The 25,299-nt window shown below is 39.6% G+C and overlaps 1 protein-coding gene and 1 long non-coding RNA gene across 2 annotated transcripts in view; one reads left to right on the top strand and one right to left on the bottom strand.

Moving 5' to 3' along the window:
- Positions 1–1,405: 1,405 nt before the first annotated feature.
- On the top strand, positions 1,406–4,760 carry LOC142406425 (uncharacterized). Its single transcript, XR_012774595.1, has 3 exons — positions 1,406–1,979; positions 2,727–2,786; positions 4,463–4,760. It is a non-coding gene; the product is annotated as an uncharacterized LOC142406425 (long non-coding RNA).
- A 58-nt stretch (positions 4,761–4,818) lies between these two features.
- The window catches only part of TG (thyroglobulin), a 168,749-nt gene continuing 148,268 nt past the window's right edge, over positions 4,819–25,299 (bottom strand). Inside the window, exons 44-47 of the mRNA XM_075495481.1 lie at positions 23,126–23,233; positions 11,070–11,210; positions 10,105–10,295; positions 4,819–5,151 (exon numbers count right to left, since the gene is read on the bottom strand). Of these exons, the coding sequence (XP_075351596.1) occupies positions 5,036–5,151; positions 10,105–10,295; positions 11,070–11,210; positions 23,126–23,233 (556 nt within the window). The 3' untranslated portion in view covers positions 4,819–5,035. The remainder of the gene's footprint in view (positions 5,152–10,104; positions 10,296–11,069; positions 11,211–23,125; positions 23,234–25,299) is intronic.

Below are 25,299 nucleotides of genomic sequence, written 5' to 3'. Positions count from 1 at the left end.
TAAAATCTCCCTTCACAAGCCAATGAACTGCTGCCAATTGCAATGGTGCTTTTCAACGTGGACATCCGCTCATTATGAAAGGGCCAAGACTCCTAAATGAGCACTGACCATTGCACAGATGTCGGGCGGGGCTTCCAAAGCCATAATGGGAACCGGGCATCCAAATTCCCTACAGGTTAGTGGAATCTGACTTAGAGAATTCCTTAGTCAGCTTTGAAAACCAGCTGTAATGTTTTAAAATATCCAGTCCTGTCTGACTTTGATACAGTGGCCTACAAGATGCTATCAGTTTAATTGACTTTTCTCACTAGCCTCTCTAGAGTGATTGCATAGGAAACAGCCAAGATAAACTACTGAGACATTGCCTCTCATACCACGATAGCAGAATAGACGAGGAATAACAACAGTAAGGAAAAGGAAGTCTCCTTAAAACAACAAAATAACAGCTTTTGTAATGACTCAAAATCTGTGCTGTGAAATGGGACTTTTTCCACACCCAATCGTACAGCCAGCCTCCTAAAGAGTGAGTAAATTTGGCAGGAATCCTGATGCAAAACTGCCTTAATTCTCCTTGACGGCACATCAGCTCTCAGCTGAAGTTCGCTGAGTTTTAGTCACTGCTGGAATCAAAAGGTCTTTCTTGGGCAGCTGGAAAACTAGGAGAGGGAGCTCACATCATCGTGACCAAAGGCCACACTAGAGGATCCACATCTGCAGGGGCAGAAACTAGTGACCTCTCAGCTTTGGGCCAGATCAACGTCGTGGAAAGAGAAAAAGTTGAAAGCACTGACTATCACACTTCCTATTAACCAAATTCTCTCACCACCTGAAACTTATATAAAATCCCTGCTAGGCGGGTGTCTATGTTTCAAAGACCAAATGAGAACCATGTGGAGGATCTTTGGCTTTGTGATCATGTTTATTTTTTTAGCTTCATATAGGGAGGAGCAACGGTCCATAAATCTATAATTACTACTATATGAGCTACTGCTATATACTGTAGCTGGAGCAAGTTAGAGAGAATATGAGCCTTTCATATAATACAGAGCATTGGCTGTGATGCTGCTATGGTGAAAGACTGAGTCGTTAAATTTAGCCAAGAGAATTATATGATGTGGGTGCCTGCAATAGCAGGAAAACAACCATGATGCTCCAGCTGTATGTGTCAAGTACTTATGAAAACAATTAATGTTCCAGCATTGCCATTTAGTCAGTTATTTTCTTTTCAACTCTGCATGGTAAAATCTTTCTAATACTCTACTCTACATTTTTTTTTTCTGTTTGCTGTTATCTCCTGTGCAAAAGAATCACACAAAATGCTGTAGGTTAGATATTCAAGCCTCAGCTCCATATACAGAAAGGTTCTGATGGCTTGTCTTTCAAAAAGTTCAGATTAAATGACTTAATTGGCATTAACTTGGTTTGTCTGTGTGTGCGTTCATGAGAAAGTTTCAAAGGATGCTCCACTTTTAATAAATTATCGCTATTTCCAGCAGGAGGGAGGAAAGCTTGGCTCTTACTCAGCATGCTTCTGTGCATTGTTTCACTACCAGATCACTGAAGTGTTTGGTATTTCAGCTTAAAGCACGATGACCTTAATAGTCTGAGAATGTATTTTTCTTACTAAGAATTATATGTGGGAGCAGACTTGGCCTCTCAGTATCACTAAGGCTAAAGACCTCTCGGTAGCCCACACGTAGGCTTTTCTAATTAAGTCTCCCTATTGGATTTGACTGGGCTATTTCTATCTGTGTGGTTCGCCATGAGGAAGAGTAGTAAAGTCAGGGAGGTGAACAGATTTACAACCAAAGATTGGATCACTTCTACTGCTGCAAAAGTCACTTCAGATTTCAAAGATGTTTGAGCTTAAGGACCCAGGACGGAAGATGGGTGAAATATGGGATTAGATGAACACATGGGATCATGAGACTGCATTCATCTGCGTCGAAATGCACCTTGGCAGAAACCAGTTAAAAGAGGTATGGAGAATGAGCAGGACTAGCGTAAGTGAAGAAGAGGGTGCAGAAAACTGGGAAAGAGTATTGCTCTTTTTAAAGGAGGAAACAAATAGTGGGGTGTAGAAAAGAGCGTGAGGGCTTCTAGGAAACCTGGAGAGAGAGAGAACGGTTTAAAGAGCTGCATCCAGTGCAACAGGGTGGGTTTGAGGCAGTCAGCCACTAATGAAATAAAGATGTTTTACAAAAATTCCATACTTAAAAAGGTTCTTTTACCAAACTGACAGTTGAGCTGCATACCTCAGGAGGGGTGACCTAAAAGCCCGGTCATACCTACCTTACCTACCAAGCTTACCAGATGGCCAAGACTGTAAGTAGGAGGCTACAAGGCTAAGCTGCTGAGTTCCTAGCTCAAAATTAAAACCTTTTCTCAAATTCCAGAGGTATATCTGGGCTCAGGGTGGAGCTGAATTGGGGGAAAGATTGTATATTTGGCCTTCATTAACATGAGTAAATACCGAAGCCTTTTAAATCTGTCCTCTGTTTACCAGCTCCGTGGGCAGCAGATTAATATTGGGGTTGCTGTGTACAATAATTAGTTCTCAAAGATATTTAATTTTGTATGTTATATTTTATGCTTTATGATATTGTGATGCAGAATACCGTATGCTGACGGTATTATGGAAGGAACCCTGATGAGCTGAGCATTTCCTGTTGGAGTTACTGAATTTATTGCAGGTGTTTGTTTTTTCTTACGTTTTCATTCTTTAGAAGGCAATTGAGATTAATTACTTTTTGGGAAGCTGGCCTGTTTGGAATGACACTACCAAAGTTGGTATATACAGCAGGGAAGAAAATTCTTCATTTGTAAATATTTGTAAATATTCATCGATATAAAATAATAATTAAAAGCATATGGGTTTAGTTTACTAGGATTTAAATGATTTAGGTATTGTATTTAGCATTCCAGTGTTTCTACAATAGCCTTTTAACATCTCTTTAACAGGAGCTATGGCATATTGGATTGATTCATCAAAACTGTTACTCTCATGGCCCATTTTTCCCCAAAGTGATTATTTGACTCAGTGTAACAATACAGCCTGGCATATGACTATACGAAGCCCGTTCTCTACAAACAACATCCCAGTTAACATCAGTATTTCACAGGGATTTGGCTGGTGTTCTGGGGAATTTGGTTTTTTAGGAAGAGTACAGTGCAGAAACAAAGAACATTAGCTGGGAGAAGATGACTCAGTGTCGGGAATGAAAGATAGGAAGACTAGTATAGAGACCAAAGTGACCTAAAGTACTTTTAGATGAGTTATAATGCATTTATTTAATGGATGAAGAAGAACTTTTCACATTTCCTGAAAATTTTTATATATATATATATATATGTATGTACACACACATATATATAAAAAATAATAAAGAGTCACAGGACTATTAGGGTCAAGCTAAGGAGGACGAGGATGCCTCCATTGTGGAAATTAGGTGACAGAGCTAGAGAAACTCACATTTCTTTAACCCAACTCACTGTTAAATGAATATTAAATACTGTAGCTCAGCTTTGGGTCTGCCCAGGGCTGGAGAAGATGGGCATGACTGTCTGCATATGTGGACACATGTAAAATCATAGCTGTTATTAAATTAAGAGGTTTTGGCAGGCTGCATTAAGTTTTAAATAGAATCTATTAGACATCGATTTCCAGGAGCAGTCTCAAAAGAGGAAAAAGTAAACCCAGTCTTGGCCAAGGAATCACAACTGCTGAAAAGAAAGCATCCTCTGCTGAGCTATACAATTAAGATCTTTTTAAAATGTTCTTAAATATTTTCTTTTTTTCATTACCAGTTAGCTAGCATAGGTAAAGATAATGATGGAAAACACAGATTGATTTCTCCATCTTTTTTATATTTAATCAGTTAACAAGCTTCTTGATTCTTCTCTTCTTATTATTGTTTATTGAACAGGATGTAAGTATAAGAACTATGAGTGTTACACAGTTTTTCTTCTAGCTAGGTAAAATCTTTGGAAACCTGGATACATGGCAGCCAGTAGTAACTGCTCATGCACTGGCAAAGGTCCCAAGCAGCAAAGAAAACCTTACGAGTTGTTTTATTAAATCATTTCAACACTGCCCAAGAAATTTGGGTCCTATTGAAATCAATGGAAATTTTGCTATTGGTTTCAGGGCAGCCTTGGTTTTACTTTTTGTTCTCAAGTATCATTAACTTGTGTGTGATATATTGTCAGTTGAGGATTATCTGTTGCCAAATGATCTCAGCAATGAATTAACAACCTAACCCAAACTACCTTCAGAGCCATTAGCGATACCCTATGATGCACTTTTCCTTATGCTTCCAAAACTGTTCTGTATCTCACCTTCTCCTTACAAAAGATAAATGTTCCAAGGACAGCATATTCTAAGCGTTAATTAAAAAATGCTTTGTATTATCTCTGTTGTGTGTTGTGCTTTACCCAAATGGTCTTATACATATTTTCACAGGTGATCATGAGCTGAATATAGTACGTGCATGTGCCTGACTTCATGTGAACACAATCAATGCACACTCTTGATTCCCTTCTTACATCGTTGTTCTTGGATCCAACCCTTCCCCATTTTGAAACTTTTTATTTTTCTCCAGAATGCCAAACCAGGCTCCCACTCTTATAGGCAGCTTGTGATAGGGTGAGGAACAAAAAAGAACAAGTCAGATATGACATGTGGCAAATTTAAGCCTCCTCAGCTGAGAGACTTCTCGGTGTTTCAATGTACATCCTTTTCTGGCTGCTGGTACTACAATGTGTGGGCATTTGGGTTCTTTCAAGAAATAAAGTCCAAGTGCTTTTGTTTGTTTTTTGCAGTTTTTATTGATACTTCATTTTTCAAATTACAGTTTCTTTTGACCTAAAATAATAGCTGTAGGGCTTATTTTGTGCCATATTCAACAATTTTCTTGAAAGGTCTGCTTTACGTGTTCAGCAAGTTAACTAAAGGAAGCAACTTGTTCATCTGGTGCAACACGGTTGTATGGATGTACAATTGTGTGACAAACCCACCCAATAGCACTGTGACTTTCTATCTGCTGTAAGCCACCTTGTCTCCCGGTGGCTGGCTCTCCCGCGAGGTAAGTCCTTCACTGGGAGCTTCACTAGGCCTGTTTTCTGCAGACAGCTCTCCATTACTTGCACTTCCTGAAAAGACAATAGAATTAAGATTAAAATAAATGTCATGTCTTTGATGCAGCAAGCTAGAAGGTATACATTTTCTCAATGACACTTAAGAGTCTTTTTATGCAGCTATAAATGTTCAGGAGGCAATTTTTCTCAGTTTGCAGTCCATTTGCAAAATGCTTTAGGGTAATGACAGATCACTTAATGGTAATTAATTATCATGCTTCCAGCATGCTTTAAACAACTGCCACTGGAATGCATAATAGTTTGCACTCCACCTGTGCAAGACTTGTTCTCTTTTTTGTATTATCTCCTGATACTTACCTACAAGGCAGGAAGCGTGGGGACCATTATTTTTTTGTCTGTCTGGAATACATAAAGCCCCAAGCACCCACCTCTGATAGATCTCTTCTTCCTTATTCTTTACCTTCTGTGATTTTAGTCTTCCACCCTGTTTCAGAAGCACAGTTGCCTCAACAAGACCAAACTGTGCCATAAAGTGTACTGATGGTGTTTATTTTATGTATTCTACCTAGAGTGCTCTCATTGCTGCACAGAAGTCCCTCATACTAAAGGAATCTGTTTTCTAGTGGAGATTTCCAAAAAGAAGGTGTGAATAGCATGGATAAAAGATGAATGCTAAACACAACATTCCTGATTTGGTCTTGATTCAAGTCTGAAATATTAACACTGTTGCTTTATTTGGACTCTTGTGTGGCTACACATGGTGTCTCAGAGCTAATGGAGAAGGCTTCAGCTTTGCTAGCTGTTGAATTTTCTACAGGTGGGGTCCAGTCTGCCTAACTTGGACATATAAAGTATGCCTAAATGTCTGAATTTAGGCACATGAGTTAGGCAGACAAGATTTCACTCTGGAGACACTGAAGGTATCTCCTTCTCCCCAGTTGCAACACTGCTTACAGAGGCACTTATTTTAGGAGGACTGGTTCTGTTTAGATACCAGTTAGATGAGTAAGAGATGTAGACTGGATCTAAGTCTACTTGTTTGGGATGCAGTGAGAGGCCCCTTATAAAGGGACTCACTGTTATGCAGTGCAGTCCACCACACTATGCTAGAGGAATTTTAGCATTCAGACATACTGTCTGAATATGCATAAACATTCTGGAGCTCTTGTTTTTAACTGAATTTCAAGTTGTTAACACATTCCCTGGAAAAAGCCACCCACAGCTTTTTTCCACAATGGCCACTCTTCTTGTTTCTCGTTTTGGTGTTTCCCATGGAAACCATCATGATTCAGAATATAAAGCATGTCTTTCTTTGAAATGCAACCATGGGAACTCCATTTACTAAATCCAAACCTTTTCAAGCACCATCACTTTCATAATTCCCCAGGTAAACTGCCCCCCAAAATGCTAACTTTACAAACCGGTTTCAAACAAAACTTCAACAGATTTATAGATCATCTGCTATGAAACAGATTCAAACTTTCCTCCATAATTTGTAAAGGCACTGCCAGTAAATACCATGAAGAATCATTGCATTTATGAAATTACTTTTGTTAAATTATCTTCAATTATGACAACATACATTTCAATTATATGCCAGTAACAAATTATACATTCCATCATTAAATGTTGCAGCCTGATCACAAAATGAAATACCTACTTCAACTTGGACAATATTTTTACTAAACGGAAAGAAAATTACAGGTAACAGTTAAGCTGATATATACGCAACATCTTCTAGATCCAGCAGAATAACCTAAAAGATATGTAAGTTCAGCTGTACAAGAGAGTCTAAATATGAGAGGCTTTATTCCAGAAACTGCAATTTGAGTTTAGGAGTAACTCAGTTTTCTGATGGACTGAGACCTAGGGTCTAAGATATTGAGCTTTGAGCCTTTAGTTATCCCTAATTTGACATTTCTACGTCAAGACATTTCACATGGCAGTAAACAAAGGCTCAAGAAAAAAAATTGAAAAGCCAGTTGCAGTTAGATTTTCTGATCACTGGTTTGTCCAATTCTCCATTTTACTGAAATATATTGATTTTTTTGCTTATAGATCACAGATGATATATGAAGCTGGAAAGATATTGATTTGAAGGGAGAAGTGAGATGGACAAAACAGGATTCATCACAGTTGGTTGAGATTGCATCAGAATAAACCCTCTACAGCTTTGCACTTGGACGTGAAACCTGGATTGTTTCTTTAGCAATGCCTCTTGCTGCCACACTTGTAAACTCCATCTACTTGGCATGAGGCCACAAATTGCAACCCACAACAAATGAGACTCAGCAGTCAGAATGAACAGTGTATCATACAATCCAAAAACACTATCACGAAGATTTATAATTATTGAAAGGCAGGAAACTGCTTTTTTTTCCGCTAAGTATGTGTTAGATTGGATCTCACAGTAGCTGACTGACAAATAGTTGCCCCTCAGGATGGAGTGCAAGGTACATCATCCAAAAATGGTTTGCAGCATTGCTCTCTCAAACCTAGCATCCAACATCATGCCAGGATCCCATACGACTGCCTGGCAGCACTCCAGGAACAGAGTCTGGAGTAGTCAGGTAACAACAGAGGTGCAGTGCTTCAGCTCTGAAGGGAGGCACAGCAAGCTACCTCTGGTGCAAGGAGGCACACCAGCCAAGCAGCAACATGATGCTTAGGGACTTAAAAAAAAAAGAAGGTTTTTGTTCTCTTGACTGAACACATGTCCACTTGTCCACTCCTGCAGAACGTGATTTTTGGGAGCAATGCAAGTGATGAACTTGTACTGATGGACTGACACTGCTTTGGCATGAATTTTGGCACAAATTTTGGCACAATCTTCTCTCAAAAAGAAATTCAGCGTGTTCAGCCACCAGCATCTGAAGTTCATACAGTCCTTCTAGTTGAACTGATGAACATTATGAATCTTTTTTCACAAGGAGGTGGGCTCAGATTGTTATCAAGACGCCCACAGTAAGTGGTCTCTGTAAGAGAGAGTGGTCTCTGTGAGAGTGGTGTCGGTAAGAGAGAAGAGTCTCTGTAAGTTACCATCCCATGCCGAGGTCTGGAGCAGAGATGGGTTTGATGTGATGCCTATTTAAGTAGAAGTCCTATGAGAAGTTTCAGTATTCCAGGGTGAGACAAGATTAAAGATGACTATTGAAGCAAGGTGACAAGCCAACATTGTTATGAGATGGAATTTAGTAGAAGTGAACTGTGTAGCTGTGTTACCATGGTGCTGAGGCCAAGCAAATACTGGCTTGAAGAGCAGGCAGGATGTACTCACTTCTGCTTACAGAATAACATGTTGACATGTACTTTTTAACATGTGACAATCTTATTAACCTTGACAATCTATACTCCATAAATCTCACACTGTGTGGCTTGTTTTCAAAAATTTGACTCATCTTTGTGAACTCTTTCAGTGTGTTTTTCTCTCCCTCTCTCAATTTTTATGTTTAACATCCAAGTATTTGGTTTTGGCCACTGACAAGGGCAGGATATTGAGCTAGGCAGACCATTGGACTGACCCATACACGAATGTTGTTGTGTTCTTATGCCAGTTTGGATGGTTTTAAACCTTCTCCATCTCAAAAACAATCTGTCCTGGCCGATATTTTCCCACCTTTTTCGGGATTTTCTGTAAATGCTGGGAGTAGCCTCTGTCCGTGGTGCTCAGTCAAGAGTCGTTCTGCCAGAGCTGTGACTTCAACTCACTCTGGTGTTACACAGCCATAATGCTGTGAGATTAAGTCCCAAAAGATCTAGAAGCTATACCCAGGACTGTTTACACATCAGAATTAAGCTTTGCAAATTAGGAACATCTCGACCAGCAGAAAGCCGTCAGAGAGATCAAAATATCCCCTCTGAACTTGAAAGACACTGAGGGATACCAAGAAACTGATGAAAAGGCCTATAGCAAAATCTTGAGTCCACTTTTGAAGAAAGACCATGAGTAGTGATTCAGGCTATCTCTTGAACAAAAGTATTGATGCTTTGTTTTTGTATCAGAACCACCAACTTGATGGTTCTGAGACATAATTTTGTGTCACTCAAACGTCAGCTTCAGTCCATTTGAGGTGGTCTGTCAGGCATAGATAGCCTAGGTAGCTCGGTGTCTTGGAGAGTACACTTTGTTCCCAGAAATGCAACTGGCCTCCGAAGCAGAAAGGGCCTGGACTGTGTTCACTGTGAAGATGAGTCCTTAGGACATAAAAAACACTTGTAAGCTTGCAGGCCTCTAAGAATAATTCAAAACATCTCAGCCTGCCAAAAAGGGATGGTTTTGTTTGCTTTTCTTGAGGCTATCCAAATTTATTTACAACATACACAGACATGAAAGGGAGTTTATTTACCAGAATAAATTGAGTGTTCAGGGCAGAGCTGCAGATTGAAATCTCAGCAGAGCTGGTCTTACTGTTCTAAGCAGTAAGAAAAAACTGAAGGAATCTCACAGCTGCATGGAAATTTACGGAGACAAGGAGAAATACAAGAGGCATAACCAGCACAGCTATAAAAAAAACCCAAAGAAACTATCTAGTGTGAAGTCAAAGCATGCGGGATCCATACTGAGTTATATCTAAAGCCTCAGTTATAACTTTACAGTAGACAGAAGTTATTGTGCTCCTCCTAAGTCATATGAATCTCAACATTCTCATGTTAGGTGCTTCCAGGAGACAAAAGACACCACGTCCAGTTTAGTCAAAGTCTATATTATGACTGCAAATAGAGAGCAAACTATTGGAAGATATAGCTTCATCGTATCTTCTATAATCACTGCAGAAAGATTTCTCTAGGTCTAACTCCACGACAATGAGACTTTATTACACACTGTCTGCTCTAAAATAAATTTGTTTAGTGTTGCATCAGGAGACTCTCAACCAGTGCAAGATGTTTAATCTATGAAAAGTATTTTTCCATACCGACATAGCTATAACATTAACAGGACTACAGACAGAGGGAAATATTAAGCAGAGAATTTAGGTTTTATTTAATGACAGAAAACGTTCTGCTCACCTGTGGATGCTTTCAGTCTTCTGATATAATCAGACCAAAAGGAACAGTCTGCTTTTTTCAATCCTTTAAGAGTTGGCAAGGAAACAGTGAACTCCTTGTAGTTATCACCATCATCATTTGGTAGATACATAGGCCAGGGGGGCATCGACCCTGACATTCTTCTTGAGAAACTATGAGGGTAGTTCGGATTTCTAAGGGAATGGGAGAAATGATCATTAGAAAACAATGACATGAACAGCAAAATGCAGAAGGAGATCGGCTGGGTCAAGGAAATAAGTATCCAGTCCCTCTGACCAGTAGGGTTCAAATTCAGTCCAGACTGGTGAATCATTCGTGGTGTCTCCCCTGACAGTAACTTGTTAGTCTGGTTCACTTCCTAGGGAACAGATACACAGAACCTATATAGACACAGGCTGGTGAACACCCTCAACAGGCCTCAGTCCCAAAGCAACCCAAGGTACTCTAAAAAGCATGTAAAGTCACAGTTCCCACACTAGCTTTCCAGAGACACTCCTCATTCTTGAGCATGGCCACAGCGCAGTAAAGCTGAGGGTTATTCACAGAGTGGTTGGTAAAGGATGCACTGTGTCTTCCTGTGCTTTCCCCTTTCTTCTGGGAATAAGGGAACTCTTAGCCAAGACCATTCAGAACTGGGGTCCTAGAACTAAGCTCTGGAAACAACACCAAGGCCTTTGTAGCCCCCATATATTTAAGTAGAATTTGCAGCTGCTCCACGGAGATAAAATTCCTATTACTTCTAGCTAAGTGTCATACTACAAATCTTTGATATCTGCTTGACAACTTGGCCATGGCTTTCCAACAGTGTTGACCAAAGCCCCCTCTGTAGGATTACAAATTGGTGGAGGAAATGGAGGCTACTTGAGTGAGGGCAGGATCTGGACTACATTCCCTCTACTCCTCGCCCCCTCCCCAATCATAGCAATTATCAAATGTCACATACTTACCCAGAGTTTACAAAATTGGAGATGTACTGCATAATTTGCAAGGAAAGGCTCTTTTCTTCCAGAGTAAATTGTTCTTCATACTTTGGGTAGAATGGCAGTCCAAATGCATACTGAACATCCAGCAGGAGCTCCTGACCTGAACTAAAAAAAATATTTATATAAAGATAATTAAAACCATCATTTATTTATTTGGGTGAGAAAGGGACCTAATTTAATTCAGAGAATAAAGCAAAGGTTTAAATAATTAATGACCATTAATTAGAGCGTGGTGAGCTGTGGGGCTTCTTCAGATCAGACCAGAAAAGAAGAGCAAGCAATAACAAAGAGAATTTGCCATTAAGTTAATGTAGGGTCTTTAACATTTGTTACAAGAGGAAATTGTGGAAGACAGCAGGGCATATTTTCTAAATTAACTGGGCATATAAGAGAAAGTGATAGAGGAAGAAAGCCACTTGGCTATTCCTTAAATGCCTCTTAAGTTTTGTACAGATTTTCACTAAAATTAAATTCAGAAAGTGGAAGCAAGTGGTGACATGGAATCTGGCAGCCATGATGGAAGGTTAATTATGGTTTATTTAACAGATTTGGAATAAAATCTTGGCCCTTCTTAACAGCAATTGGAGTTTTTCCGTTGACTTCATTGGGGCCAGCATTCTGCCCCAAATCTTTGGATAAGGAAAGATGTAATAGGAGATGTTTATGAAGATTTCTCTTAGACATAGTTTTAATCTAATTTAATCTAATTTCTTTGCTGGCTGGGTAGTTTTGGTTCATGCAGTCTGTTCTCCCCAAGTTTTATATGTCAGTCAAGTCAAAACAGCTTGACATAATCACCTAGATTAGATTTAGGAAAGAATAATTGTTGTTTACTTCCATGTAATAATTAACACATATAATAAGGAATATTTCAACAATTCAGAAACAAGACTGGCCAGGCAAGACAACACTGGTAGGACCTAGTAGCAAAGGCTACACAACTCAATATATTCAAGTCCTGCAGAAAAACAGTGGGCAACTTCTACTAATAAAATTATAACTGAACTATGCTCAACACATAGCTTTGAACCACAGCTCAGAAGGAGACATTTCTCGTATGGAGTCCAATTGAATTTGCTGTATCCCACATTTAGACAAAGGTCTTACTGACTTGGTTAAATGCTACATGAAGGCAGACAGCATCAGGGGATCTGGGAGAAGGAACAGATGTCTGTGAGGCTAGGACAAACAAATCCCAGATCCACTTAGCAAGATTTCATCTGCAGTAGCTGCAGAGGTTGTTGTTGAAAGGTGGCACAACTGACACTATTTTATCTTTGGACATGAAATGCAGCAGCACTGATATGACCCTGATACTGTCTCCAACGGAACAAGGCTTGTACTTCAAACCATTATGGGCAGGTGGACTGAAAGCAAGATGACTCCTTTACATTGTATGAGTGGTGGCACCAAAGCCTCTATTTTGAAAAACAAACACACAACCCTCTAAATGAAATACATCTTTGGTTGTATTTTCTTTAGTCTTATCATAATACCTCAGTAATACTTTGCATCTGGAAAGTGAATTATTCACAGATTATTCACGAAAAAAATGTAGAACTGAAACAAGATTAAAGCATATTTTTCTTCCCCAAATGTTTATAGAAGGATTAAGCAAGATCATAGTTTAATAATTTTGCTTTAAAAATAATTTGCTTGGCCCAGTATATTACAGCAATGTTTAGTGTCAGTATTGCAGCAAAGGTACTGTATACTTAAAGGAGCTATTTTCTTTTCAATAAAGAGTCACTTTTGGATAGAATAGAGGACATGAAATTAGTTAAGATGCAATGAAGGGACAAATGTACCCATTTGGGACTGGGAAGGCATAGCAGAGGTGAACTTTGCTCTAAATCTAAAACGAGTGAGCTGGGACTGAGGGTTTCCCCACAAATGAGACTGTGTTCTCAGCCCTCATGTTTCTAGAGGTGAAATCTGTTAAGGTCACAGCCCAGACTAAAATTCAGCAAACTCCTAAACAGATAATTTATTAGGATTGAAATTATTTGTACAACTGTAATGGGTTTGATACAGAGACATAAAGTGGTACAAAACTGTACAATTTCATGGGCTGCTTTCACTATTTCTGGTTGATGCTACCACACCCTGGCAAGTGAGTATCAGTAGTAAGAGGAAGAGAAAGAAAACATAAGACTAAGAGGGGAAAGAGCCACATATATACGTGCTCATAACAGCACTAAAGACAGCTGTGAAACATCTAGATGGCAGCTAGATGGAAAATATCAGGGGAACATTTCTGTCTCCTCCTTCAAATTCTGTTTATCACCCATTACTGCCAGAGGGGAGTGCAAAATGGCCAGAAACACCCAAACAAGGATTTTGGAGTCTTGTAGGAGCTCTGAGCATACTCAAGGTAGCACCATGTAGGGATACTGTTTTCACTGGAAGAAAAGTGGAGTGAGAGAAAGGGAGGAGTGATGGATAAGCATGTATAGCTTTGCTGTTGTTGACTGCTAGCTCTGCAGTGAGGTTTTTCTTTGCTGAGCTGCTCCAAACTGCACTCCTGAAACCTCGGGGTGCCATGTAGGTGACTCAACAGCATCACCTCTAAATGAGGAAACGCAGTGCCCAGCAACTGGTGGACTTCAGAGGACAGATAAAAGGGAGGACTGCAGAGACAATGGCAAAAGGGATTTTTAAAGTGTTTTTAAGGAAGACAAATGAATAGCAACTAACTTCCCCTACAGAAGTCTCTTTTCAAGGAACAGATCTGTTATTTTAATAACAGCAGTGAATATAGTTACGTGTAAGGATGAAATCTTGGCTTTGGTGACTTCACGAGACTAGTACTTCATGCAAAGGTACTTATCGCTTCAGATCTTATGCGTATACCTTTTCTTTTTAAGATGTCAACATTTTTAGAAAGAGATTCACAGCTCTTCTTATGTGACAGTATGACAGACTGGTACATTGAGCCACGGGGAAGCTAGCAGCCAGACCCTACCACTTTGTTCACACTAAAGTGAGCTCCCCTTGGAGAATTATTACTTCACTTCAGAAGGAGGTACTACTGGAGTTCAGTTATCCAGTTTACAGAAAAACAGGTAGTAAAATCAGAAACTTTGTGACTTTCATAGCCAACAATTTAACAGCAGAGCCTGAAATATCACTTGCTAGGAATTTTCATTATACAATGCCAACCCATTTAATTGGGAAGGTATTGGTTCTGAGAAAATTTTCCTTAAGCCTGAGATGGAGTTTCCATTTAAATGTTTCCAAGTAAGAAAGAGAGAAAGGGATTTCTTAGCCATCAATTACTCCACTGCTCTCTCTATAGAACTGTGGCTACTTTCAGTAGGAAGAGTAAAAGATGAGAAGGTCAGAATTTAGAACAAAAATACCCAGGTTACGGTTCATTTGGTTCAAATTCTTGTTCCAAATCAAACAGAGCATAGATGTAACCCAGATTTCCAACAGCTGAAGTGAATATCTTAACCACAAGCTTTTGGAACAGAAAAAAAAAAATCCAAAAAACAACAGAAATCCCAACGCAGAAATCCTCAAAAATTTTATTTGCAAAATGGAATTGTCATTAATGGCTACCCATAAGCATGGCAGTCAGAACAGAGGAATATGATCTGGCAGATCACCATGCTATTCTACATTAGGACTGAATGCACAACTTAGACCTGGGGCTGCAGAGACCTCACACTGTGATCCATTGTAAATTAGGACATATATCTACTTTTGAACTTTGTCCTTGTTCTAGATCGGGCTAATTATTTCATACTGGAAACTCATTTTGATGATTAATGACTGACTATAGCCTAACACTTCTCTCCTTTTTTTTCTTTCATTTAAAAATAGTCCTTACTCTCCTAATGTAACAATTTCAACTAATCTCAAAGCCTTTTGAGTCACAGCTTCTGTTCTTAGTTGGCTTAATGCAGTTTTTGGTTCTTTTTTAAAACTCCACACACAGATAGAAGCCAATTTAAGTTACTCAAAATTCAAATGACATGCTATACAATACCAAAATACCAAACTTCTCACTGTTATCCAATCATTTACATTTTAAAATAACAAGATAAACATAACTCTAGCTAGAGTTCAGCCAGAGTTACCAGCAAATTACTCAAGATGAAAGAAGTTGAAGAAGAATCAGTTTGTCATTAGTGAACACACCAAAGAGATATTTATTTATCAATCTTTTTAGCTGTATTGACCAATAATGATAGATATTTTAGTCCTCATAAAGCACAGGTAACTATTAACAGAATAGTTTTCTAATATATATGGTCTAGAACAAGAAACTAATGTGTACCCATGAATTTACTTTTCTTTTTGTGCTTTAAATTTTTTTACTGATAACTAGGCAAGAGAACCACAGAAATGGAAATTTAAACCTACTGAAGAACCTGACACCACATCTTAAATAGTATGTGGGAGGAATTTAATTGATATTTTCACTCCAAAATTCATTCTATCTTCGTTCATACAAACAGTTTTAGCCAATTTTCTTCATACTTCTTTTTATACAGTTTTATGTACTCAACCTACTGTCCATTTTATGACACAAGCACCCCCTTTTTCACAAGGGATACTGTTTTGGCATTCTGTTTTTTTGGTTGTTTATTTTTTAATGAATGATAAGTTTGGAACAAATATAGTCTAGCAGCCATATTTCTCAAGCCCCAGCCTGAAAAATCCTGATGCTCAAATGATCTTCAGTCTCCTCCAGCTTTGACTAGAGATGTTGGCCAAAATTTCCATTACCCTATGTGATATGAAGCCAGGCTACACAGTCCAGTAAGCTAGGCCTAGCAGAAACCTAAGCAGATAATGTCAGAGGCTTAAGTTCCCAGCTCCATCATGTTGCATCATTAGTCATAAATGGTCTACTTCCTTCTTCAATGCCTGCACAAAACTTTCAGTTCAGCTAGAGCATTGCAACCCAGCCTCTTCAGGAGGTGAAATAGAGATCTCTTCATTTCGTTTCAGTGACAATGATTGTCTGAGAAATTTAGAAGAAATAGTGTACTCATACTCATGTTAGTCGCTAAACTTAGCAGATATTGGCAATCTGCAACAGATTTGTGCGATATGAAAACCATTAATCCTTTAAATGTAAACTTTTATGAGCATAACTGCTCATTCTAACAATTCTGTGAAAGGGTCTGTGTTAGAGATGGAATCACGGTTTTTGAGTTCCTAGCCTTATATTCAAGACCCTATTCAGTATCCCATTGTCAAGGATAGGCCTATCACTAGTAAAAGAACACAAAACACCTATCCACTGTCACTTGGCTTTGGTGAGAATAGGTCATTTACATGCTGATTGGACTGAACAGCATAGGGGAAACCCAGACTCATAGAGTTGGTGATAAATCTCCCACTGATTTGAGTCGAGATAGGATTTCATAACAACCATGTCCCTGTAGAAGAGGATATGATTTATATATAAAATGCCAATGCCTGCATGATCTTGTGGCCCCGTTCTGTGTTTATTTTCAATAAATGAATTTAAAATTAATTTTTGCAAGAAGTATTGGAAATACTACATGTGGTTGTTTACACACATCTACATTCTCTTCATATTAATACCAGCAGATTAGCAGAGTGGGATCAAGTACCCTAAGCTGTTAACGGGTACCATCTCATCAATGTCATGGGAGAGGAGCAGCCTACCAACACTGCACTTCGCCAGGACTGAAATGTTAATTTCAATGATAAGCAAAAGTAATTAAAAAAACCCCCGAAACATAACCATACATCTTAGAAAAGGAAATGGTACGTGATTGCAGGGAGAAAAAAATAATCAAAGGATAGATGGATAATTATAGAAATTTAATGAGCCAATGTGAGGCCTGGTGTGACCTCTGCAGTTCTAGAGATGCATTTGGCTCATTGTGTCTCCTCACATTACAAAGTCCTGCCAAACAAATGAGGGAAAGCATATGAAAAACAGATGAACATTTTTCTTTCTTTCTTCTTTTCAGGAAAATCAGGACATATGGAAAAAGCTTAACTCCTAACGGGATTAAACTGCCAAGTTTATCCACCTTTGTACCAAAAAAGCCCTATAGATACATGTGACTTGCAAAAGTATCCTGGAGTTTGCTATGTCTTTTCCACTTGGATTACTCCCAATACACGCAATATTCTACTTTGCATTATAGCTGTGCCAATTGAAGAAAATAAAACTGAAGTAGCAGATAATAAATTCAAGAACCTGAAAGTTCACATTAATTAAAAAAAAAAAATCATAGATCTTAATGCAGGAAGAAAGCACTTTTATCATCTTGTCAGAAGTCCTAAATAATACAGATTACAGAATTTTGTCAGGGAATTACTGTATTAATAATCTAGTAATAGGCATATTGACACTCGCGTGCATCTTTGGGGGACAGAAATTCATGCATTTGTTCAGTATGCCTACTCCTGAGCAGAAGGAATGGATGAATTTCCTTAAAAAGCTGACGTGTCCATCCAAGGACCCCAGAGCACCAAGGAAGGTCTCTCTAGATATATGGACTTTACGTTTATCTTCTAGATTACATTTCATGGGAACAGCTTGTCCCAGTGCAGCACATGCAGTTGCCAAAATTGCTTTGTACTTTTCTGAGTATTTTAGCTGAATTTTGGTTAACTTAAAGCTGATTTCTGATTTTTCTGAGCTCGGTACTTTGCCTTTGCATATTTATGGCTAATTTCCAAGATCTGAAAAATCTACTGAATGATAAAGGCCCCTAAACCACTCCATGGGAAATAAAACCAAATTGTGTAGATCTCAAGCCTTTAGCAACACAGAAACTTGTCTAAAGACTTCAGAATGGCATGGTGTGGTTGCATCAGTGGGAGAGTGTTTTCATAGCTGCAGCTGGCATAACACAATAGATAAAGCCAGAAGGAAGAGAAGCCATTCCAACAAGAAAAGCAAAACTACTTCTAGGAGATGAGAGGGAGTCCAGCTTTATAGAGAAAAACTACAAGCTGTTGTTGCAGCAAGCGTACGTAGCTGCCTAAGGTGGTTGTGATGCCTGCCCAGCTATGGAGGCAAGGTGCATCTTATCGTTCTTGTTACCACCTCTCCAGTGCCTTACCTACCCTCTGTGTTTAGATGAGTTTCTTTGAAGCCCAGAGACATAACTTTCTGTCTGCCTCCACAGTATCTAGTTCACACCGGCCCCCCCAACCTATGGGGTGTTGGTACTCATGGACTAACAGCTACAATCAGGAGGAGAGCCTCAAAGTGGACAACAAGTGGTGGACAGATTAAAGGACAGGGATATGATTATTACAAAATTAAAAGAGTAGAAAAATCCCCTTTAATTAAAGGGATATTAAGAACAGACAGAATTAGTGCAGCATATATAAGAAATAGAAGATGAAAATACTTCGCATAGTTGAATGGGTTTATACACAAACATTTTTTTTTTTATCATTCAGGAGTTCTCGCCTTCAGTTACAGGAATCATAAAAAATGTCACCGAAATCCAGCCAACTATGTGAGCATTGGCACAGACCAGTCTTTTAACAACTCACACCAACGTACACAAGAGTGCATAGTCAGGAGGTAAAGAGCCCCAACTAGAATGACTCAAAACAGACAGCAGCTGATTTATCTTGGATGAATCTGTCCAGCGCACAACAGTTACAAAAGCTTTTGTGACAATTATTATGGTGATGTTAATGACTATAAGATAGAGCCTCATTAAGTCTCTGTTTAGACCACTTCAATGACAATAATGATGCTTTGCCATCCTGCTGCAGCTGACGATCTGACCTCCTCAGTGAGCAGAGCACTGATTTTTATCCACCATCTTTAAGACAGCACATTTGGCACCACAGAGTCACTTGGAAGCCATGCTGGCGTGGCAAGCAGTGAAATATAATATAATATGCAAAAATCACCCAGAAACCTCTTGAAGGGTTAACGAGGCAAATCTTTGTACAGTTAATAATATTATCCTTGTCAAAACATACTTCTCCTATCACATATTTCTTTACTGTAACTAAAGCTATACTCCAGCCCTCCCCACTAATCCTAGGCAATGCTGAGCAGTCACATTCCTCCTGCCTTGTTTAGAATAAATGTTTACTCCAAGGCCTAAGTGTTCTCAAAAAGAGAGTGAGAAAATGGTGTCTGGGTTATGTATATATTTTTACCACAGATCATTAATGTGGGAGCTGGCTATGCATCCCGCTCCTTATTCAAATAGGAACTGAAGACTAAAGCAGACATGGTGTTACGCCAAGCTGGGGAGAATGCTACCACGTGGAAGGAGATATTAGTTTGCTCTCTGCAAGATCCATTCATCTATATGAAAATTGTCAGTTCATGGTTTTATGTGGTTTTCCACATATGTCATAGACATCAGTTTAGCGTGGCCTTTTTAATCCTCCCTCTGTATCTATGCATGCTTGAATGTGTATATGTGTGTACATTTTAGAAACATCCAGTTGTGAGAACAAACTTTTGCTAATTGACTTGTACTGGTAAAAATTCCTCCCTGTTTAATAACTTTTTGCCTACTTTGCATCATCGCAGTTGGGTCTGTCTTTACTGGCTGACTTCTCCCTCCCTCTTGTTTATCTTGCTGTGAGTTATTAAGGGACTGCTCCCTGTGAAACAAGAGGAAATACCAGTACTTTTTCATCTCTGCATTTTAACTCTCTGTTCCGTTACACAATTTGGGACACACACATAAAGTAGGAGAGGTGACAGAGTAGAAACTGGAGAATGTGTTGCTATACTGTGCCTTAGCTTAATTAGTGAATGGCCATTTCCCCAGCCAGAATATTTATCTAAGAGTAAATAGTCTTCTGCTGTTGTAGTTATCAGAACACAATATTATTTTAATGTACTCTTTCCAATACCTCTGTGAGGTAGCTATTAGTAGTTATTATAGATAATATATAATTATATTATCATCTTCATCATCTTTATGATATAGATAACAAACACAAAGAGGGAAAGATCCATATCCTGTGTAAACTGGGATCTTAGGAAGAATTTAGACACCAAAGCCCAAAAAATCATTATTTTATCTCTTATGTTACCCTATGGACATAATACTATAGAAGTTTACATTTTTACAAGCGAAGGTCTGTGTCTCAGCAAACACAGATGTGATTCAATATCAAACGGGCTGAGAAATCATTTTTCTGTCAAATGCCTATGAGTGATCGGGAAAATCTAATGAGGTGTTCCTCCAGCTACAATGCACCGAGGGGGATCTGATCCAGTATGTGAACTCACAGAATATCCTGTACATGCCTACTACGTGCAAAACATACTGCTGGTTATTGCATTCATTAACACAAAGGAATAGCTGTAACAGGGTTCTTCTATTCAGGATTTTAATAGCTAGATTGTTTGCAGGGTCCCAGATTCAATTCTCACTTCTGCAGAGCAAGTTCAAACCCACACATCCTTGAGCAAGTTCAACCTTCCAGCCTAAGCTGTAGGTTACTGGGCAGAGTATCTGCCTCTGCTCCTCCTCCTAAGAAGAGTCACAGGTTTCAAAGAGCTTGAGAACTGGCAGGACTCATTACTCCAGTGGTTAGGGAAGTCCCTTGGGAGTTGGTGACGTGGCTGCCAGATCTTTCCCCAAGATTAGTTTATATATTCTACTGGAAGGCTGTTTCATGTACATCATTGGTTTTAATCCAGTAGGGCAAATTGCCAATAATATTCCCAAACACTGTGTTTGGTTGGTTTCAGATTACGGATGGTTTCTCACAGTTTTTAGCCGTTAAGACCACTCTCCCATGCGAAGCTCCTACCCTCAACAGCATCACTTCATTGGCATGCAGTGAGGCTGCTGGACAGCCTGCAATGCACATATACTATATGGAGGGGGGAATGCTGTAGGGAAGGTGAGGGAGAGAGGTCACATGGCAAAACTGGGAAGAAGAATAAGGAATGATTCATTTAGGAATGAATGACAACGATGTTTAAACAAAAAATTCACAGTATATTCAGCAAAGGACCTAGTGTGGGGTCCCTTGGGAAAATGAGGGTATCACTTCATAAATAGTCACGTCGTAGTGTCAAATGAGATCCTTCGGTACACGGACAAGTTGAATTCTGCAATTTCTGTTTAAGTGCTTGCCTTTGCAACCTAAACAACATTTATTTTAACGGTACTTAAGCATAAATAAAGACAAAAGGAGTAAGAACGTAAACGCAGCATACCAATTTGGGTCCATTTCTCCTTGCAAGTGGCTTAGCCCAAGGCATTTGAGCCTCTGCCTCACATTCCCACAAGTTTCACACAGCATACTGGTTTTGTTTGCTCTTTTAAAGAGGGTTATGAAAAAGTGAAATAATAAGTTTTGCACTAAAATTTAAAGTAATTAGCTTAGAAGATCACTGACAACATAAATATTATTAAAATGTGTAGCTAAGTGCTACGTAAACTATTACTCCACTGAAGAATGTGAGGAGAGCTAAATAATATGAGCTCAAGAGAAATCTTAAATAAGGCTAGATAGAAGAGGAAATTCTCATCAATTCAAAATCACTGCCTCAAAGCCAGTGTCTCTAAGTTGTATAAGTACTAGTTCATCTACTTTCAAATAAGATCTTATCATAGATGACTGGGTCACTATCATTCTCTGAAGCAAGAGAAAACTTACTAGCTAATTTGAGAACACGTCTTTTCTTTCTGTGTGGCTGGATTTTTGGCATACCATAGCTCAGCCCTATTTCGAACCTTGTAAAAGTCACTTATCTGAGCCTATCGGTAGCCAAATGGAGCACTGCGAACTTTCCCGCTGGAGCTGCCAGCGAAATAACGGCTCCCTGGGGATTAACTTCTCGGCTAAAAAGAAAGCGAGCCTGTGTTACCGCAGCATAATGGCCTTCATCTGTAACCTAGATCTTGGCTGGTTTCTTTCAAATGCTTTTTCACTACGCTATCAGGAAAGGAAAAAACTCACGTAGTTCGCAGGGAACTTCACAGTATCAAATGGTGCCAGTAGGAACCCGCTGTCCCTCCCCTGAGCCCTTTCAGAGAAAGCCTGAGAAAAAGGAAAGGGTCTCAGAAATCCTTCTCGGAGAGAGGTATGGGGCAGCACAGGGAGCAGGGGATAAGCACTGCTCCCTCATAAGGGAACAGCTAGAAGATAAGCACCCCTGTGGGCTTTGCTGCCCTAATGTGTGGATCTAGGGGTCAGGTGGGGCTCCTCTCACTGCAGTTTCTGATCACTCAGCCTTTGAGAGCAAGGGACCAGGGGCTACCATGGTACGTCACATCATACAGTAGCCCAAAGTGCTGACCACTGCCTGCAAACCTCAGTGTCTCATCCTGACTTCTGGCAGGGGCTGGGTCTAAAATGAAACCAGGGAAGGTCACCTTAATAGCCTCTGACTACCAGCTTATTCTATGCCCATCTCCCACAGGCATTTAGAACTTTCTGTCTAAAATATCATCCAGCTTCTCCCGCTGAAAATTTTTCAAGCAAGCTTCGAACATGGAGTATGACATAGAGCCTGAGTCTGCAAATGCTTGTGTTCAAAAATACTTTTCCTCCCATGAGACAGTCTGTCGGCTGATCACAAGTCACAGTGCTGGGGCAGGAAGGAATAAATCCCAGACCCTGTCCACACTGAAGGCCAGTCAGTGTAACTCTGGTACAGCTGCATTGACTTCAAAAGGGGGCAGTGTTAAATTAATGTTGAGTCCTTAGACAATGTTACCCCATTTACCTTGAGAGCTGTGGGCTCCCGATGACTTAGGCCACATTCTGGTTCTTCGTGCAACATTTATTAGATATAGAGTACAAATCTAAAAGGCTAGCTGGAACCGGCAAAGGTAAGTAAGTTGGAGAAGGGAAACAATTTAGACATCTAACTTGAAGTGCCTCAGTTCAGAAACAGCATTCCTATATAGTCAACAGAGAGAAATAATCCATTAGAGCCCAATCCCTCCTTTGCTAATCTGAACTGTTCATACCTACATCTATCCATTGACTCCAAAGGGTGCCCAAAGAGACAGCCCTGGTTTCGCAAACTCTAAATCCAAGAAACATAATAAAATACGTCTCCTTACCTGCTCTGTGAGGAGCTCTCAGGTAGGTGGTACATGAAGACATTTCCTCTGGAGGCAGCAGCCCAGTGACTGGCCATGTTTATGATGGGACACGTGATAAACTGGTCCCTGATAAAAAAGGAGGAGCAGGTAATAGACACAGTCACATAACAGAAAAAAAGGAAAGACCCCCCCCCCCCCAACCAACAGACCTCTCTCTATATTGATAGCCACCTTTAAATCTTCCAAAACACCTCATATCTCTGCCTTCAAGTGCACGGAGGGAAACCACATTCACCTTCTATGAGCCCAGTACAGCTTAGAATTCACTAAAATTGCTGTTTTATGGAGTGTTGAACAATGGTAATGATACTAAAGAAACAAGATCTGACACATAAGGAGTATCCTGGCCAAAAAACCAATCCCATTTTAGTCTAGTTAATGGGGGCCCATAATTCACCCAGGAGGCCCAAATCACCAGGTGTTGCAATACAAAGGTATGAGTGAAGCAATTATGTCCAAACCATCTTAGCTTCCATTGCCCCAAGAAGTGGGGCTGGAAGGTGGGGTGAGCAGTAGCTGGAAGGAGCACAAGTGGTTCAAGAGGGGCAGGCAGAAAACAGGACACCTTACGGCAAGATATCTTGTTATGATTCCTCAAGGCAATATTATATACACACATATCACCAATTCTCATTCTACATGTGCCCAAGGACTCAGAACACTCTTTGGGTGTTTATATATCCATAACTACATGAGCACCCGCAAACGTATCTGCTGCAAAAGTGGGAAGTTTCAATTCTCAGTCTAGTGAATCTGAAAGAGTAGCTGCTCCTTCAAACTCGGTAGGTAAAAAAAGAACGACTGATGGCGAGAAAGAACAGTGTCAGAGAAGCATAAAAACATGTTGCTATATTTAACTGGTATGATTATGAAAGGCACTGTTTGGGTAGCTATCTTGGTTCAGCAGTTTATTTTAAGCACATCTGTGAGACCACAAGCAATGGGCTGACTGACCACAATACTCTTTGACAGTTATGGTTGACAACACCCATATGAAACAAAAATTACTGTTCTTCACTCGCTTACCAGCATGGGGTTTTAAAGGAGCAGATGGTCTTTGAAAACTAGGGAGCCTGTGGAGAGTGTTAGCTCTCGAGAAATGCTTTGAGATACATTTCACCATTTAAAACTGATTCTTGGTGCTATGAAGGGAAAAAAGTCGACTATTCTGGGGAAGTAGAAAAAATTTTAAAAAATAGTAACCACAAAAATGAAATGGTTGTTTCTTACAGGCATAGAATACCGGAGCTAAAAAAATAAAAAAAAAAGAAAATGAAACTCCTTTTATACCTGGGAAAAATACCAGAGAATTGCAACTAAAACAATTTTAAAAGTGAAAATATTTTAAAACCACAAAATATGCACAATGTGTGTAGTTTATAACAAGCATTTATGTTGCTTTCTCACACTTCATACTCCTGTTAAAACTTTAGCAATTAATTATAACTTCTTGACATAGAACTTTTCTTGGGTTACACCCATGCTGGCAGTAAAGTTTTTGTTAAAAAAAAAACAAAAAAAACCAAAACCCAAACCAAACAAACACCAAAAAAACCAGAACCCCTCTTTTCTCCACCATGTATGTGATACTGCTGTAGATGACTGTCATTCTGTAACTGCCGTCTCCCTCCCTTTCTCCTGTAGCTGCAGTAATTTCCAAAGTGTTTAAAGCAAAGGATTATCATCAGATGTCCTGGTTTCTCTACTCATCCTTCTGCTTGCTCGTGGTGGCTCTTTAAGCCATTGCCTTCTTTCCTGAGTCAAGTCATTTGCCTCGTATGGTAAACAAGCAGGTAATCCCAATGTCCACGGGGCTGCTGCAGGGCCCTCGCGGGCTGAGACCCCGAGGAGCTATTTGTGTCTTGCATTCCTGCTGCAAGTAAGCAGGCTGCTAGCCGTCCTAGCTTTGCAAAAGTCAGTGTTTGCACCATGCTGAGCCCTGGGCTGAACGGGGATGATCAAATGTGACAGCCCTGTGTTATAAACAGCTCCTTATGGAGGTATCTCTGGATGGGAAGAAGGGTTAAAATTTAAATTCTTCAGTGTTTTATTATGGCTTAAAACCTTATTGATGTGACTAAAGAATTATAGTCCCGTGGGTAATGGTGGTGATGGAAAGAGATCGAAGATGA

Source organism: Mycteria americana, chromosome 2 (assembly GCF_035582795.1).
Source record: "Mycteria americana isolate JAX WOST 10 ecotype Jacksonville Zoo and Gardens chromosome 2, USCA_MyAme_1.0, whole genome shotgun sequence".
NCBI classification, from domain to species: domain Eukaryota; kingdom Metazoa; phylum Chordata; class Aves; order Ciconiiformes; family Ciconiidae; genus Mycteria; species Mycteria americana.
The sequence above is the reverse complement of the archived record's forward strand: the minus strand, read 5'-3'. Positions and strand labels throughout refer to the sequence as shown.